This window comes from Delphinapterus leucas, chromosome 1, assembly GCF_059928025.1.
Source record: "Delphinapterus leucas isolate spDelLeu-1000000601 "Yukka" chromosome 1, BTC_Dleu_Yukka2, whole genome shotgun sequence".
Lineage (NCBI taxonomy): Eukaryota > Metazoa > Chordata > Mammalia > Artiodactyla > Monodontidae > Delphinapterus > Delphinapterus leucas.
The window spans coordinates 155,112,330-155,127,395 of record NC_143129.1 but is presented as its reverse complement, the minus strand read 5'-3'; the positions used below and the strand labels follow the sequence as shown (position 1 = coordinate 155,127,395).

The following is a 15,066-nucleotide window of genomic DNA, read 5'->3' as shown; positions in this document are numbered from 1 at the left end:
CTCTTATAGCCTGAAAGGAGGCACAGGCAATAAGAAAATGAATGGGCATGGCTGTGTTCCAATAAAACTTTATTTATTTTACTTATTTTATTTATTTATCTTTTTGGCTGCGTTGGGTCTTTGCTGCTGCATGCGGGCTTTCTCTAGTTGTGGCGAGCAGGGGCTACTCTTCGTTGCAGTGCGCGGGCTTCTCATTGAGGTGACTTCTCTTGCTGCAGAGCACGGGCTCTAGGCGTGTGGACTTCCATAGTTGTGGCATGCAGGCTCAGCAGTTGTGGCTTGCGGGCTCTAGAGTGCAGGCTCAGTAGTTGTGGCGCACGGGCTTAGTTGCTCTGCGGCATGTGGGATCTTCCAGGACCAGGGCTCGAACCCATGTCCCCTGCATTGGCAGGCGGATCCTTAACCACTGCACCACCAGGGAAGTCCCAATAAAACTTTATTTACAAAAATAGATGATAGGCTAGATTTGACCACAGGTTATATGTTGTTTGCCAATCTCCAATCTTTAGGCTTTGTGCTCAAAATATTGTCCACAGTCCAGCATCCTTGGCATCACCAGGGAGCTTGTTAGAAATGCAAAATCTCAGGCCCCACCCCAGACCTGCTGCATTTTAACAAAATCCCCAGGTGTTTTGTGTGCACCCTAAAGTTTGAGAAGCACTTTGTTAGACACTGTAGTCTTGAGATGATGACAGGAATCCAATGAACCAGTGGCCAAAATCTTCAGTGAATGGGGGCCGGCTGGTATTTGATGTGGAGCAAGAGGGGTGTGGCTAGATGGCATGGGCTTCAGACAGAAGGGCTCAGGGAAGGAAAGCTGCAGAGCAGTGGTCTGTCTTGGGAGAACACTGGCCCACTTCCCACCGTGTGGGTCAGGGATGGGAGCAGCCACCCAGCCCGGTGGCTCTTTTGGAGCTAGGTCTCTAATTGCTCACTTCTTCAGGTAGGAGGAGTTTATTCTTATGACTGTAGTTTTGGCCATGTGCCCAATGTGGAACTGATGAAGTTCATCGCGATGGCAACATTTGGCTCCTACCTGTCCACTTGTCCTGAGCCCGAGCCAGGCAACCTGGGTCTGACTGTCTACCACCGGGCGTTTCTCCTCTACTCCTTCCTGCGCAGTGGGGAAGCCCTGAACCCTGAATATTACTGCGGTGAGTGGCAGACTGGGGCAGGTATGGGAACGGGGGAATATAATGTGGACCTAGAGATGATGCAGGAATCCATCTAGGGCTTGGGTCCCCGGGGCACTAGCAGTATAACTGGGGCTGATGGCTTTGCCCCTGTTCTCTCGCGACTCAGTGTAGCCTCTGCTCCTGTGCCTCTGTCAGCTAACAGATAAAACACTTTCCCCTTTCCCATCCTCACTGGTCTTCTAGGCTCTCAGCACCGCCTGTTTAATGAGCACCTGGTCTCCGCAAGTAGCAATCCTGCCTTGGCCCTGCGCCGGAAGAAGCACACTGAGAAGGAGGTGCTGGCTGACTTGGTCAGCACTGTGTCTGTGCGGCTTCGAGAGGGCTACAGTGTCCGAGAGGTCACACTGGCCAAAGGTAAGGGTTTAGGTCCTGCTGTATCCCACAAGTCTGAACAAAGCAGAAGACACACATGTACCGTGCATGAGAGGGTGTCTCAGTGACAGATTCTGCCTGTCATTTGAGACAAGTGGGTTCTGAGTTGCCTTCAGGGCTTAGTTCTCATAGCGTTTAGCTTCCCAATTCCATCTCCTTTTGACCCAGGTGAGTCAGCTGACGATGGTGTGGTGTCCTGAACTTAGCTTTGTTTTCAGATTACTCCTACAAACTTCAGTTTGTGTCAGTTGGCAGGCTCTGGGCCTGCATTCTGTGGAACCACGCTTGGAACCTTTGGCCAGGCTAGAGTTCCATGTGGTAGGTGGGGTTTCAGATAGGACTCAGTACCAGGCCTGGAGTCCCATGCCCTCCTGCCCTAACCAGCTCTCCTTCTTCCCCTGAAGGAGGGTCCCAGCTGGAGGTGAAGCTGGTGTTGCTGTGGAAACACAACATGCGCATTGAGTACGTGGCTGTGGCACCCTGGCCCCTGGAGCCTGAGGGCCCTCGAGGCACCCGGGTGGAAGTGACAATGGAAGGTGGCTATGACATCCTGCACGATGTGTCCTGCGCACTAAGGCAACCCATTCGCTCGCTGTATCGGACCCACGTTATCCGGCGGTTCTGGAACACGCTGCAGAGGTGAGTGAGGTCACTGCTCAGCGAGGGGTGCCCCATTTGTTGTGTGGAGGGACAGATGTGTGAAACTGGGGGCTAGAGAGGGTCACCCCGAGCACTAGGCTTGTGTCCAGGGCCCCCTGTGCCCCTGGGGCTCCCCTCCTCTGACTCACCGGAGTCTGGTGAGGCTCAGGGTTGGCACTTGTTCTGCAGCATTAATCAGACGGACCAGATGCTAGCCCACCTTCAGTCCTTCTCCTCAGTCCCGGAACATTTCACGCTTCCCGACAGCACCAAGAGCGGAGTGCCTCTCTTCTACATCCCGCCCGGCTCCACCACCCCGGTGAGGGGCCCCAACGCTCACTCTCCCCATCTTGTGCCCACCCAGACTTGGATTGGCACTGCATCTAGAGCCCAGAACCACGTTCGTTTTCCTCTCCTCTCAAATCTAAGGCCCCCAAACCAGGACCCTGAGCTTTCGCCTTGAGAGCCCCCTCCCTCCTTCCATGCCCCCGGGGGAAGGAAGGGTCTCTAGAGAGAGGCTGTCCTCAGCAGACCACGGGCGTCAGAGGTAAAGACTTGCAGAATGTCTAGGTGGTTGTCTCCCAGCCGACTGCGAGCCCCCTTGCCCGTCTCCATGTGGCATACTCTGGCCTCCCCCAGCACCTTCAGCCAACCACCGTGAACTATGCACTTCCTGAAGACCATGGCTCCCTTTGTCCTGTGCTTTCTCCACACTCAGCCCCGGCTGTCAGCCTAGCACTGACAAGCAGGGGGCTTATGCTAGCAAATAATGGCCTCATCCTGGGGTCCTGCCATCACTCAGCGGCTTTCCTCCAAAGTCAGTGGTGGAAGTTCCATCCTTTGCCTGGATTCAGCTTTAAAGGGCTACACAGCCTGTCCCTGGGTTCGTTCATCCTAACCCAGCCTTCATATTGGAGGCCGTTTTTGCCTCTGTCCCAGGCTGGGCCATGGGTTCCTTTAGCCTTACACCAGTGCCACCTCTGACCCCCTGAGCCCCACGGCTCTGTTTGCTGCGTGGAGGTTATTCATGAATGCTCCTATAGGGCTGTCCTTCCTGTCCCCAGGTGCTCTCCCTTCAGCACAGTGGTTCCGACTCCTCCCACGCCCAGTTCGCTGCCTACTGGAAGCCAGTGCTGTCCATGGATGCTAACTCATGGCAGCGCTGGCTGCACATGCATCGCCTGGTGCTAATCCTGGAGCATGACACGTGGGTACCCACCATAGCTGGGCCATCGTTGTGGGGGAGGGGCTGGGGGGAGGGGACAGGGAGTGATGGAGAAGGGAAGCAGCAGATGAGCCCATACCGACCTCAGCCAAGAAAACTCCGAGCCGTCCTAGCCTTCCTGCTCATGAGCCTTCAGATCCTCAGACAGGTCCTAGCAGAGAGGGAGGTAGCAGTCTGTTCTTCTGCCCCATGACTGGGGCTGGGAGGGCTGCCCTCTCTCCACACCCTCTTCCCAGGCCAATCCCCAAGCACCTGCACACCCCGGGCAGCAATGGCCGCTACAGCACCGTCCAGTGCAGGATCTCACACTCCTCGCTGACCTCCCTGCTCCGTGACTGGAGCAGCTTCGTGCTAGTCGAGGGCTATTCCTATGTGAAGCTGCTCTCCAGGTGGGCAAAGTGATGTCCCCTCACTCCTCCCCCTCCCCCTCTTCCCACGTCTCTTCCTCTCACCCCAAACCCTCTCCCTCCTACCTCCTAAACCCATCTTCTCCCAGCCAAGGGCTGCTCACGGACTCCCTCCCGTTTCTCCCCAGTGCCCCAGACCAACCCCCCTCCTCCTTCTACATGGTCCGCATCATTTCCAAGGCCCCGTGCATGGTGCTCCGCCTGGGTTTCCCCATTGGCACGCCAGCACAGGCTCGGCACAAGGTGAGCTGGGCCCCGACTCACTCCCAGACCAAGGAGCCCTGGAATGTTGACTAGCTCTTTCTCCCCAGACTCCCCAGGGCCAGGGCCAGTAGAGGGAGGAGCCCCCAGACCAAGTAAGGCTTGGGGTACAAGGCTTTCTCACCTTGTCTGTGGGCCCCTTCTCCACATCTGTAGGAGACGGGAGTAGGAGGGTCCGATCACATTTTTCCCTCAGATCGTGTCGGATTTGCGGGAAGAAATCCTGCGCCTACGTTTCCCCCACCGGGTGCAAAGCAAGGAGCCAACACCCAAGGTGAAACGAAAAGGGCTGGGGGGCGCCGGTGGGGGCAACTCTCCCTCCAAATCACCCCCGCTGCTAGGGCCACAGCAGGCCCTGTCTGATCGGCCCTGCCTTGTGGTCCTGCATAAGCCACTGGACAAGCTGCTCATCAGGTTGGTAAAGAGAGTGGGGACAGGGCCAGGAGCACGTGGGGGGCTGCAGCTAAGCTGGGTATGAGTAGAGATCAACTGGGAATTGCCCCCGTTGCTCAGGTATGAGAAGCTACCACTGGACTACCGGGCACCCTTCTTGTTGACGCTGGAGCCACCAGGGCCACTGCCCTTGGTGTCGGGCCGCTCGGCCTCTTCTAGCCTAGCGTCGCTATCCCGCTACCTCTACCATCAGCGCTGGCTCTGGAGCATCCCATCAGGACTGGCCCCCGCACTGCCGCTCAGCGCCATCGCCCAGCTCCTCTCCATCCTCACTGAGTACGTCACCAAGCCTGCTGGGCAACTTGGGGCAGAGTCTAGTGTAGACTCTGGGTTTGGAAGCTGGCAGAAAGCCTAAGCCAGATACTGCCCCGTCTCAGCCCCAGTTTCTGCTGTGGCCGCTGCTATGCAGAGGATCCAGCACAGAGCAGTGTGGGCTGCTGCCCTCCCCACCACAACTCCCCCGACTCAGTTTATTTTGGTCTCTGGCCCTAACTGGACCTGCCCCCCTGAGGGACCAGTCGTTTGGGCAGGGCCACCAGCAGACAAGTCTGCCTGGATGGCTGCTGGAAAGTGGGTATGTAAGTGGCATGGGAAGCAGGGGCTGTACACTGAGTGTCTCTCCCCATCTCATCCTGTCCCCGCCCCCACTCTTGTGGGCCTTCAGGGTCCGACTCTCGGAAGGGTTCCACTTTGCCTGCAGCGGGGAAGGAATCATCAACATGGTCCTGGAGCTTCCAATTCAGGTATGTGCTGTCCCTCACGACCCCTCCCACCAAGGTCCATCATCATCCCAGGGATACTCGCCTCTGAGCTGGGTTGGGACCGCTGGAAACACTGCCTCACAGGGACCCTGTGGCCAGAGGACCCAAGGCCTGAGGCCAGTCCCAGGACAGTGTGGCGAGGGGACTAAAGTGCTGAGGGTCAGAGCTGGGCCAGGCCAGATCTCTGCCTGGGCTGGGGCAGGGCCAAGCTCTCCCATCCTGTCCCAGAATGAGCCCCCGGGGCAGGCTGCAGTCGAAGAGAGGCACACGTGCGTCGTCCAGTACATCCTCTTCCCCCCGCACTCTACCTCCACCAAGGACAGGTGAGGCCCAGCCCCTCTCTGAGCCGCCTTGCTCCACATTCCGCTTTCTTCCTACTGTCCCCTGAAGTCCTGTCTCCCAATGCTGAGAGTTGGGGTGGGAGATACTGTCTCCAGATGCTTTACTGGGCAGACGCAGGTCTGGAAAGACCACGTGTGAATTGTGGCTGTCCCGTGTGCCCTGGCCTTCCCGCCCTCCATGGGCCAGCTCCCAACCAGGTGGTGGTGGGTTGGACTCTCCTTTCTTCCAGGCTCAGAGCCCTTCCTCCTTTAGCTTCTCAACAGATGACGACAACGATGTGGAGGTGGAGGCCCTGGAGGGAGACTCGGAGCTCAACCTGGTCACTGAGGTGTGGGTGGAGCCGCAGTATGGACGAGTGGGACCTGGCCCTGAGAGCTGGAGGCACCTCCAGGACTTGGCATACTCTGAGATCCCTCGAGCTGTGAGTGGCTTCAGGAGTACCCCACCACTTGCCAGGTTGGGTGCATCCCCTTGGGAGCAGCACAGCTTGGTGGCTTCCTGGTCCCCCTGAGTCTCCGTGTTCTGAATGTCCGTGACTGTGAGGGCTTCCTTGAGAGCTGGAGGCTGGGGTCCTCTTGGCCAGGAGGGGCTGACCCCTGCCCTCTGCTGTTCCTCCTCTAGCTCCACCCTCGGGATGCTGCCTGCATAGGCTCCATGCTGAGCTTTGAGTACTTGATACAGCTGTGCCAGAGCAAGGAGTGGAGTCCCCTGCCCCCGGAGCCGAGGGTCTCTGATGGTCAGTGGGGAGGGGGCCCCTGGGGAGGAGCAGGGGAGCGGGTGGGGAGAAGGCAGCCACAGGCAGGGACTGTGGGCCTCACTGCGCTCTTGTCTTCCTTCCCTCCCTCCCAGGCTTGGACCAGGGAGGAGACACCTGTGTCCATGAAATCCCTTTCCGTTTTGACCTAATGGGACTATTGCCACAGTGCCAGCAGATCCAGATGTTCTTCCTTCTGCTTTCCAGAGGTGGGTGAACCTTGTACCTAGAGGGCCAGCCAGCCAGGGAGTGTTAGAATACAGAGGGCAGATGAGCCTGCGAATGAGCGGGAGAGTGAGGGGCAGGAGGGGGCTGGGAGGCTGCAGGAGGGGCTGGGCTGGTTGGGGCTGAGCCGGGGGCGCCGGGCAGCAGGAGACCCTTGGTGCTGAGCAGAGTGTGTGTCGGGCAGAGCCAGAGGGCGTCCCTCTCGCCGAGGGGCCCTGTCCCGCCAACGACATGGTGCTGTGCCTGCTGCACAGCTGCCTGGGGCAGGAGCTGAGTGACCGGGAGATCCCGCTGCCCGCCGCCGACCAGGCCGCCTTCCCGCGTGAGGTGCTGCGGAGGAGCTGCCACAGTCCACGTGAGCCCCCGCCTCATTCCTGGCACCGGACTTCGGCCCAGCCGCTTTCCCCCACCCCACAGGGTGCCTTCTGTCTGGGTCTTGGCCTCCCCTACCCTTCACCTCAGAGCCCTGCCTCTCTTGCTGGCCCTGCTCTCTCCCACCCCTCTCTACCCGCATTGTAGGTCCAGAGGGGCCACCGGTAGGGGACTGTGGGATCCTGAAGGATGAAGCAGGCGGCAGCGCCCAGGCCAGCGGAGACTCAGTTCTTCCCACCCGGGTCAGCACTGGTGCATCTCCTTGAGCCCTTCGTCATAGTGACCTCCTGCCATCCCCACATATTCACACCCCAGCTTTCCATCACTGGGGATACTAAGTGCCCCCCTCCACTGACAGGATGCCATCATTCCCCTTGGTCCCCGATCTTGCAAGCTATCCCTGAGGATGGACTCTCGGGCGGAGGAAGAGAGCGGGCATTGGATGGTCCCTTATAGATGGCTCTAAGTTTGTTTCTCTCTTACAGAGTCTAGGCCCTTCTGAAACTCTCGGGCCTGTCAACTCTGCCCAGCCCCCTCAGTGGCGCTGCTATGCAAGGCTTGTGACCCCCCAGCATGTGTTTCTGACTTTCCTCCCTGCGACCTTCTCAGGTACCAGCCGCAGACCTCTCTCACTGACCCCCTCAGATACAAGCCCCGGAGCTCCCTCCCCAGCCCAGCAGGCGGCTCTGAGTTATGTCCTGCTTTTCCTCTTCAGATGTCCAGCATCTGGCTCCCTATGGCCTGGAGGGACCCTCTCAAGAGGAGACAAAGTCTAAGTTCGAGGACTGGAGTGGGACACCCAGCCTGAAAGATCTGGGAGGAACCGGGGTCAGGGCAACAAAGTCCCAGGTCCCCATCCTCAGTGTCACCCCAGCCAGCGGTAAGGCTGCTGACTCTGAAGTCAGTTAAGCAGCAGCGGAAATGGGAACAGATAAGAGGGCTCAAAGCCATGTGCCACCTCTTGCCCACAGACAGTGTCCAGAATCCAGGAGAGCTGAGCCCACCCTTCCATCGGGACTTACCAGCTTACACTGGGCGCCAGGCTTCACAGACAGAGGGTGCAGATGGGCCCCGGACGCGGTGTCCTGTCTACATCTATAGCTGTTCCCTGGAAGCGCTGAGGGAGCAGATGGTGGGTGTGCAGCCCCCTCAGGCACCCCGAGACCTCGTCTTCCGGTGAGTGCCCTCAGTGTTGACCTAGGTCCTCTCCCAACCCCCAGCCAACCGTAGCCCCCAGCTGTGGCTCAGATACATACTCAGTGGTACGGGCAGACAGGTTGATGGTCAGTGGCAGGAGCTCAGCTTCTGAGCCATGTCCTGCCCGTTTCGTGCTGGACTTCCTCAGCACATCAGTTGAGCTTGCTGGGCCGTGGATACATTTGGTAGGGACCTCGGGATGATCCACTGGAAGGTTGAGGATGGTGAGTCTGAGGTGTCACCAGGGGAGCTGGCCAAGCGGTCTCTTTCCTCCTGTTGCTAGGACTCAGCTCCTCGACCAGCCTTCCCTCTCCTCAGCCTGGATGGAGCCCAGGCACAAGGAGGCAGCTACCCACTGTGCCTTGCTGCAGGAGCATGCACAGCGATGCTACGTCCGTGGTGAGTGTGACGCCGTGGCAGGGAGGAGCCCACTTTGCAGGATTACAGGCATGGGGACTGGAGAGGCCCTTGCAGAGCTTGACCCTCGTGGCCCCTTCCACTTCCACTAGGGCTGTTCCGGAGCTTGCAGCAAGCACAGAGCGTGACCTCGCAGGACATGCTGATAGCAGTGGACGCCTGTGAGGAGCTACTACAGGAAGTAGACATCACCCCTTTTCTGCTCGCACTGTGTGGCCACACTCGGGGTTTGCCTCATGCACCCCCAAGCCCTGGTCCTCTCAGCCCTGGGCCCTTCAGCAGCAGTGTGGAGGAGGGCCCCGAGCCTCGAGAACGAGCTGTCTTGGCTTCTGAGTCCAGGTTGGGATGGTCCTTGAATGACATATAAGGGGGCACACAGACAAAGCCCCTATAAGCAGGGGCCTTCTGACCTGGGGGAGTGGCTGTGCATGGTAGTCCCCAGCCGTGCTTTGTCCTGGCTTCCCACCCCTCCTGCCCAGGCTTCTTTCTCCCATTTGGCACCCACGGCGGTCTTCCTCTCCTACTCTCCTTGTTCTCCTGGCTCTCCTGTTCTGGTGTGGAGTGTTGAGCTACGTTAGGGGTGGCGAGTTGTCAGTGGCCATCAGTGAAAGTAGAAGTTTGTTCTGAGGACATTCACATAATAGTAATAATCCCCCAAACTGTGAGTTTCATAGAGACAAAAACTGTTGAAGGGAGGGAGAGAGGCATGCAGACGGACGGCTACGTGCCTGGTGTCTGCAGTGGATCAGCACTGGGGACACAGAAGGGGCGGAAGGATGAGGACACTGGTGATGCCCAGATCGAAGTCCAGCCCAGTTCTCTCTCCGGAGGTCTAGATCCCACACCTTTCATGCCTCCTAAACGAGTGCACTTTCTTCCCACCAACCCTTGCTTCTCCGCCTGTGTCCCTCCTCCACGGTGAAAGATCTCTCCCTCCACCCACTGGTCCAAGTCAGAAAACTGGGAGTCAGCCTTACTCATTCCTCTGTTTCACAGCAATGTCCAGCCACTAAGAAATGTGGAGGTTAGAGCCAAGACGGGTGGGTTGGCTCTCCCGGCCTCTTCCCGCCCGTGTCGTCTGCTAATAAGCACCCTTCCTAGAGGCAAAGACAGACAGGTGTGTGCTGCTCCCACTCGGGAAGCAGGCTCATTTAGGCCTTGATGGTTCCTAACACTTCACTGTCCCTCACCCCACCCTGACCACTCAGCATAGAGACCGAGGACCTAAGCGAGCCTGAGTTTCAGAGCACCCGTGTCCCTGGCCATCCAGACCCTGGCCTGGAGATATCTCTGACAGACGTCTGCCAGCTCAGAGGAGAGGCACATGATGCCCTTCATAGCCTCATCCAGGTGAGGGTAGAGAGAGCAGAGTCCTGCCTGCACAGGGGGGCAGTGGTCCCTCCTGGGTTGGGGGTGTATAGGTGTCTGTTCTAGGGTGGGAGCAGTGTCCTGCCGAGCAGTGACTGACATCGTAGCCTCCTTCTAACCCCCAAACAGGAGAAGTTCCTGGAGATCAGCGGTCTCTACTTCCGCACAGTGCCCTCCAATCCCCACTACTTCTTCTATTGCCCTCCATCGAGCAGGCGTGAGGTGAGTGGCTTTCTCCCTTACCTCCCTCCTACCCCCAACCTGTAGCCCCAGAGGCCCCGCTTGACCCACCCGGATCCTCTTAACTCTCGGTTCCCTGAGGCCCTGCCTTGGATCATACTGTCTCTTTCTTTTGCCCAGGATGAGGGCCCCCGGGACGCAGGAGACAGAAAAGTCAGTGACTTGGAGTTTTCAGAGGCTGAGCTCATGGGAGAAGAAGGTATATAGGCAAGCGGGTAGAGGTGGAAAGGCTGCTTCAAGCCAGGATTCGGGGGCCTTTGCTGCCAACCTATCCTGTTGACCACATGACGTGTATCTCTAGGAGACACATCTGCCTGCTGTGTGGTCACCGAGAGTGACCCAGAGCTGGAGGTGGAATACCTCGAGAGCCGTGAACCAGACCTGGGGCCTGCTGGGCTGGACTCCGCCTCATTGTCAGACGCAGATACCGTGAACCCCGATGAAGACTCCTTCAGCATCCTGGGGGGCGACTCACCCACGGGGCCCGAGAGCCTGGCACATGACCTGCCACCACTCTTCCTGCACCTCACATGCTCTGTGCGGCTACGCGGCCAGCACAGCTCAGTACCCGTGTGCAGCCTGCCCACCTGCCTGGGTGAGTTTGGGGTGCCTAGGGGAGGGCCACTGGTCCGATGCAGCCTGTCTGCCTGCCTGGGGAGAGAGCCTACGGGTTTAACTCTTTAGCCCTGGAGACTTGGAAGCTGTGTTCATCCCAGGGCTGCAGTAACCCCTGACTTTCCCCCTCTCCCAGGCCAGGTGCTTTCTAGTCTGGAAGGCCCCCCCATTGGAGGCCGAGTTACTCTGCGGGACCTCAGTGTCACTCTGGACGTCTTTGTGCTGACCTTGCCCCTGGAAGTGGAGCTCCCCCCAACCTCAGACCCTCAGCACCACCGGTGGGACAGCAAGTTTGGTGGGGGGTATCTGGGGTCTTGTTGGAGTAGCGGGACCATTAAGGAATCTGTGGGCACCTGGGGACTAAGGGTACCTTAAGGATTCCAAGAAAGGAATGCTGAGGAGGCCCTAGGAGGATAATAGCTGCTGACCTTTGACCTTTGCTCCTACCCTGTTTCAGGTCTACATCTGAGAGCAGTACTTCCTTCCCACGATCCCCAGGGCAACCGTCCGATGATGGCCTGGGGCCCCCACTGCCACCTCCAGGAGAAGACAGGTACTTCCTTATGCTCCCTCTCTGAGTTCCTTGTTCCCTGTTGGTTTTGTTTTCTGGAAACCAATATCTAAACCTTTCTTCCAATTAGGCACCCAGGACTATCTAATTTGGCCACACCCCACAGACTGGCTATGGAGACCACCATGAGTGAGGTGAGGGCCTTCCCTCCCCCAACCTAAGTGGCAGCCCCTCAACACTGTAACTGACACCCTTTCCATCAGATGGTGAGGTGAGGCACCCTGTTTATGCTGGGGTCCAAGTGGGGCCTCTCTCAGTCTGTGAGGTGGAGTATCTTCCAGTATCTTCTAATCTAAGAGTGCAGTGATGTCCCAATCAGCATGGGAAGTGCCCTTCACCACTTCCTGGGTTGCTCTCCGCCTGTAGATCCGCTGGTTGCTGGAGGACGAGATGGTGGGGGCACTCCGAAGAGGGGGCCTCCCCCAGAGCCCCGCCCTGCACCGTGCAGCTGCCCACATCCATAGCTCTCTTGGACGCTCCACCTGCCTTCGCCAGACTCTGCCACTGAGCTTTGTGTTCGGGCCAGAGCGTTCCCTCACACAGTTCAAGGAGGTATGCTGCCCTCAGAATGCTCCCTGGTCACCTGGGCGCCCGTCCGTCCCTGGACTCCACATGCACAACCGGAAGGCCCTCTCTTGGTTTGAGTTCACCTCCTCACCCTATTGTTTGACCTCTACCTCATGCCTGGCAGCCCAGCTCAGTGGGAAGAGACCCAGCTCCACCTTGCCACTGGGCCTGTTGAACCTTAGGCAAGTCACTGAGGCTTTTCGTAACTCAGCAGTAGGGATGCTAGTGTCTGCTTCACCAGGTGGTTGTGAGGGTCTGATGAGGAAGTGTGGGGCGCCGTGACCAGGAAGGGCTGTCCTGCCTAACCTCTGCCCTTGGTTCCTGCTCCCCAGGAGTTCCGCCGCCTCCACCTCCCTGGGCATGTTCTTCTTGAGGACGCCGACAGCGGCTTCTTCTTTGTGGCAGTTGGCCAAGAGCCAGGTGGGTCCCATGGGGAGCCCCCTTCGGCGGCCTGGGCTTGGCACAGCCAGGAGGACAGGGCGGAAGGCGTCGAAGGGGAGGTGAGTCTTTCCTGGGCTGACCTGGGAACGGAGCAGGTGGTGGTGGAAGTGTGGGGCCTGTACTCCATCCTGACCTCCTGCCTCTCAGGCCCTGACAGCCAGCCCCCAAGCCCCTGGCTCTCCAGAGGATTCTGAGGGCCCCCTGCTCATCAGTCTGCCCGGCCTGCCCCAGCGAGGTAAGAGAGGACTTGCACCTCCCTGGCCCTGCTTCCACGTTCAGAGGGCATCCTCGGCAGGATTGAGAGAGGCTCCAGGCATTTCCCTTCTCTTCCCAGGGAGCCAGCCTGGGCCCAGCCGGGGACTCAGACTCATGTCCAGTCAGGGCAGTGTGGACTCAGACCACCTAGGTAAGCTGGGGTGGGGCATGGAAGACTAAGCTGATGGGAAGTGGACTCAGGGCTGCACAGTGAAAGGTCTGGGCAGGGCCATCAGTAGGGACTAACCTGGAGGGGCCCACCGAGCTGATACACTTGGGGCTCAGATGAGCCTAAGGATGGGGTTGAACTTCAGCACGTTTGACACAGGTTACGACGGTGGCAGCAGTGGCTCAGACAGTGAGGGTCCCAGTGAGACCCCAGGTGAGAAGGCCCCCTTCACGCTGCGGACCCCGCCCGGCCCGGCGCCTCCACAGCCTTCGCTCGCGGGCCTCCCTGGGCCCTGCCTGCCTGACTTCTGGCTCATCATTCGGGTGCTGCAGGACCGTGTGGAAGTGTATGCACACGCGCGGTAAGGAGCAGCGGGGCCCTACACCCGACTCTGATGTTAGCTTCTCCCTGGTCCCACGTCACCCCTCTTCAGTGTCGTTAGAAGGCTAGACTTGGGGCTGAGAGTTTGGGTAGGGGTCTGACTTGTATTCTAAGGTTGGGGGCTCCTGACCACTTCCCACAGACTGTAGCGAAACACATCACTCTGCTTTCCTAATGGAGTTGAAAAGTTGATGAGGATTTTGGTTCCTAGCCGATCATTAAGAGCATCTGTAGTTCACAGCAGCTTCAGGAGCTGTAGATACATAAAAATAAGGGATGATAGATAATATTTAACAAGTACTTGCTATGCGGCAGGCACCGTTCTAATTTTTTTACACGGATCAACTCATTTAATCTGTAACAGCCCTATGAGGTATTACTATCCTCGTGGTCTGAATGAAGAAACTCCAGCACAGATAAGTTAAACACCTGCCCAAGGTCTCAGTTAGTAAGCGGCAGCGCCAGGAACCATACCTAGGTATCTGGTTCAGTACTGCTGTAGTCACAGTGTTGAGAGGGGTGGGGGTACTGAGAGAAGGGAGGACCCACCATTCTGAGGAAGAAGATCTGAGGGTAGAGAAGGTGAGCTGCATGATGGAAGCCTCAGTATGGCAGCTGGTGAGGCAAGCATGGAACCCAGGCTTCCAGAATTGCTATCGAGAATTCCATCTTTCCCAGTTCCCATCTTGTTTACTTCCCCTTGTCCAGTCCTCCTTCCTTTTCATGGTTCCTCTTGGTGCCAACTCCCATGACACACTCCCCCCATTCCCTCCCCATGCAATTCTGTGTCTGATCCATCCTTCCCAGGAGCCTGATTCGGGAGGATGGGGGGCCAGGCACTGAGTGTCGCCACCTGCAGCAGCTCCTGGTGAGGCGAGTTGGGGAGATCTGCAGGGAGGTCAACCAGGTAAGAGGCAGCCGGGGTCAGGGCTTTCCAGGCATGGGACACAGCCCAGATGAGGAAGGGGTTTCCAGGAACTTGACCTTCAGAGGCTGTTGATCCATCTTGGATGTTTTCTTTGACCCTTAGTTACTGGGATGCTATTACTCCCCAGGCTCCCTACAAACTGGGGAGCTCTCCCTAACCCACCCCCAGAGTGGGTTACTCTCTCGTCCCCTCCCAGTGTCTGTGAGATGCTCCCTCTCATTGCACTGTGCTACCATTTCGGACATGATAGTGAACAAGACAGAGGGAAACCCTGACTCTCTGGAGCTTATGTCAAGTGGAGGAGATAGACATGGAACAACTAAAACACACTAAGTACTTCCGCTACAATTGTGAAGGCTTCTACAGAGGAAAAGCAGAGACTGGTGTGAGAGCGTATAACAGGGATCTGACCACCTGCAGTGTCAGGGAAAGCTGGGAAGAAGAGATTTTTTTAAGATGGTGAGCAGATTCTGGCAAAGAGGAGGGACAGGTGTTCCTAACTGGGCTTCAGTGCTCAGAGCCTGGAGCCCAGTGGCTGTCAGACGTCATCTCTGAGCTCCCAGTGGTCACAGGCGCTCTTTTTGACTTCTTACCCCCAGTGATAATGGGCGTTCTCTCCAGCCTTGGATCCCCCCTCCCCACCCCCACCATTGTATGGGGGAATATTTCAGCTCCCTGAGACCTTGCTCCTTCTTCTCCCAGCGGCTGCTGCTTCAGGACCTTCATGACAGTCACGTGTGTAACTCTCTTCTGGTGGCTGAGAGTGAAGAAGATCTATGGCGCAGCGAGACGCCCTTCCACTCCCGTCAGCGGGTACCACTGCCCAGTGATGGTGGGTCCCACCCAGGAGCCTCCCTCCCCAGGGGGTGCTGCTGCCCTTGCCTTTATCGAAGACTCTGTTGAGAAGCTA

The 15,066-nt window shown here is 57.9% G+C and overlaps 1 protein-coding gene across 5 annotated transcripts in view; it reads left to right on the top strand.

Annotated features, from left to right (window-relative positions):
- The window catches only part of SZT2 (SZT2 subunit of KICSTOR complex), a 51,179-nt gene that overhangs the window by 19,143 nt on the left and 16,970 nt on the right, over positions 1–15,066 (top strand). For 4 of the 5 annotated variants that reach the window (XM_089894641.1, XM_089894631.1, XM_089894630.1 and 1 more), the window contains 35 exons: positions 944–1,154; positions 1,380–1,550; positions 1,973–2,207; positions 2,397–2,526; positions 3,272–3,414; positions 3,669–3,821; positions 3,968–4,082; positions 4,297–4,514; positions 4,614–4,829; positions 5,218–5,296; positions 5,543–5,637; positions 5,909–6,077; positions 6,278–6,392; positions 6,506–6,619; positions 6,820–6,990; positions 7,155–7,249; positions 7,493–7,616; positions 7,723–7,887; positions 7,979–8,183; positions 8,488–8,603; positions 8,714–8,960; positions 9,830–9,971; positions 10,119–10,211; positions 10,350–10,428; positions 10,531–10,824; positions 10,981–11,122; positions 11,302–11,397; positions 11,486–11,549; positions 11,782–11,967; positions 12,315–12,482; positions 12,571–12,658; positions 12,737–12,829; positions 13,007–13,208; positions 14,036–14,135; positions 14,859–14,988. In XM_089894641.1, the coding sequence (XP_089750767.1) occupies positions 944–1,154; positions 1,380–1,550; positions 1,973–2,207; positions 2,397–2,526; positions 3,272–3,414; positions 3,669–3,821; positions 3,968–4,082; positions 4,297–4,514; positions 4,614–4,829; positions 5,218–5,296; positions 5,543–5,637; positions 5,909–6,077; positions 6,278–6,392; positions 6,506–6,619; positions 6,820–6,990; positions 7,155–7,249; positions 7,493–7,616; positions 7,723–7,887; positions 7,979–8,183; positions 8,488–8,603; positions 8,714–8,960; positions 9,830–9,971; positions 10,119–10,211; positions 10,350–10,428; positions 10,531–10,824; positions 10,981–11,122; positions 11,302–11,397; positions 11,486–11,549; positions 11,782–11,967; positions 12,315–12,482; positions 12,571–12,658; positions 12,737–12,829; positions 13,007–13,208; positions 14,036–14,135; positions 14,859–14,988 (5,164 nt within the window). The remainder of the gene's footprint in view (positions 1–943; positions 1,155–1,379; positions 1,551–1,972; positions 2,208–2,396; positions 2,527–3,271; positions 3,415–3,668; positions 3,822–3,967; positions 4,083–4,296; positions 4,515–4,613; positions 4,830–5,217; positions 5,297–5,542; positions 5,638–5,908; positions 6,078–6,277; positions 6,393–6,505; positions 6,620–6,819; positions 6,991–7,154; positions 7,250–7,492; positions 7,617–7,722; positions 7,888–7,978; positions 8,184–8,487; positions 8,604–8,713; positions 8,961–9,829; positions 9,972–10,118; positions 10,212–10,349; positions 10,429–10,530; positions 10,825–10,980; positions 11,123–11,301; positions 11,398–11,485; positions 11,550–11,781; positions 11,968–12,314; positions 12,483–12,570; positions 12,659–12,736; positions 12,830–13,006; positions 13,209–14,035; positions 14,136–14,858; positions 14,989–15,066) is intronic. The other variant, XM_022575475.3, reaches the window with a different exon arrangement.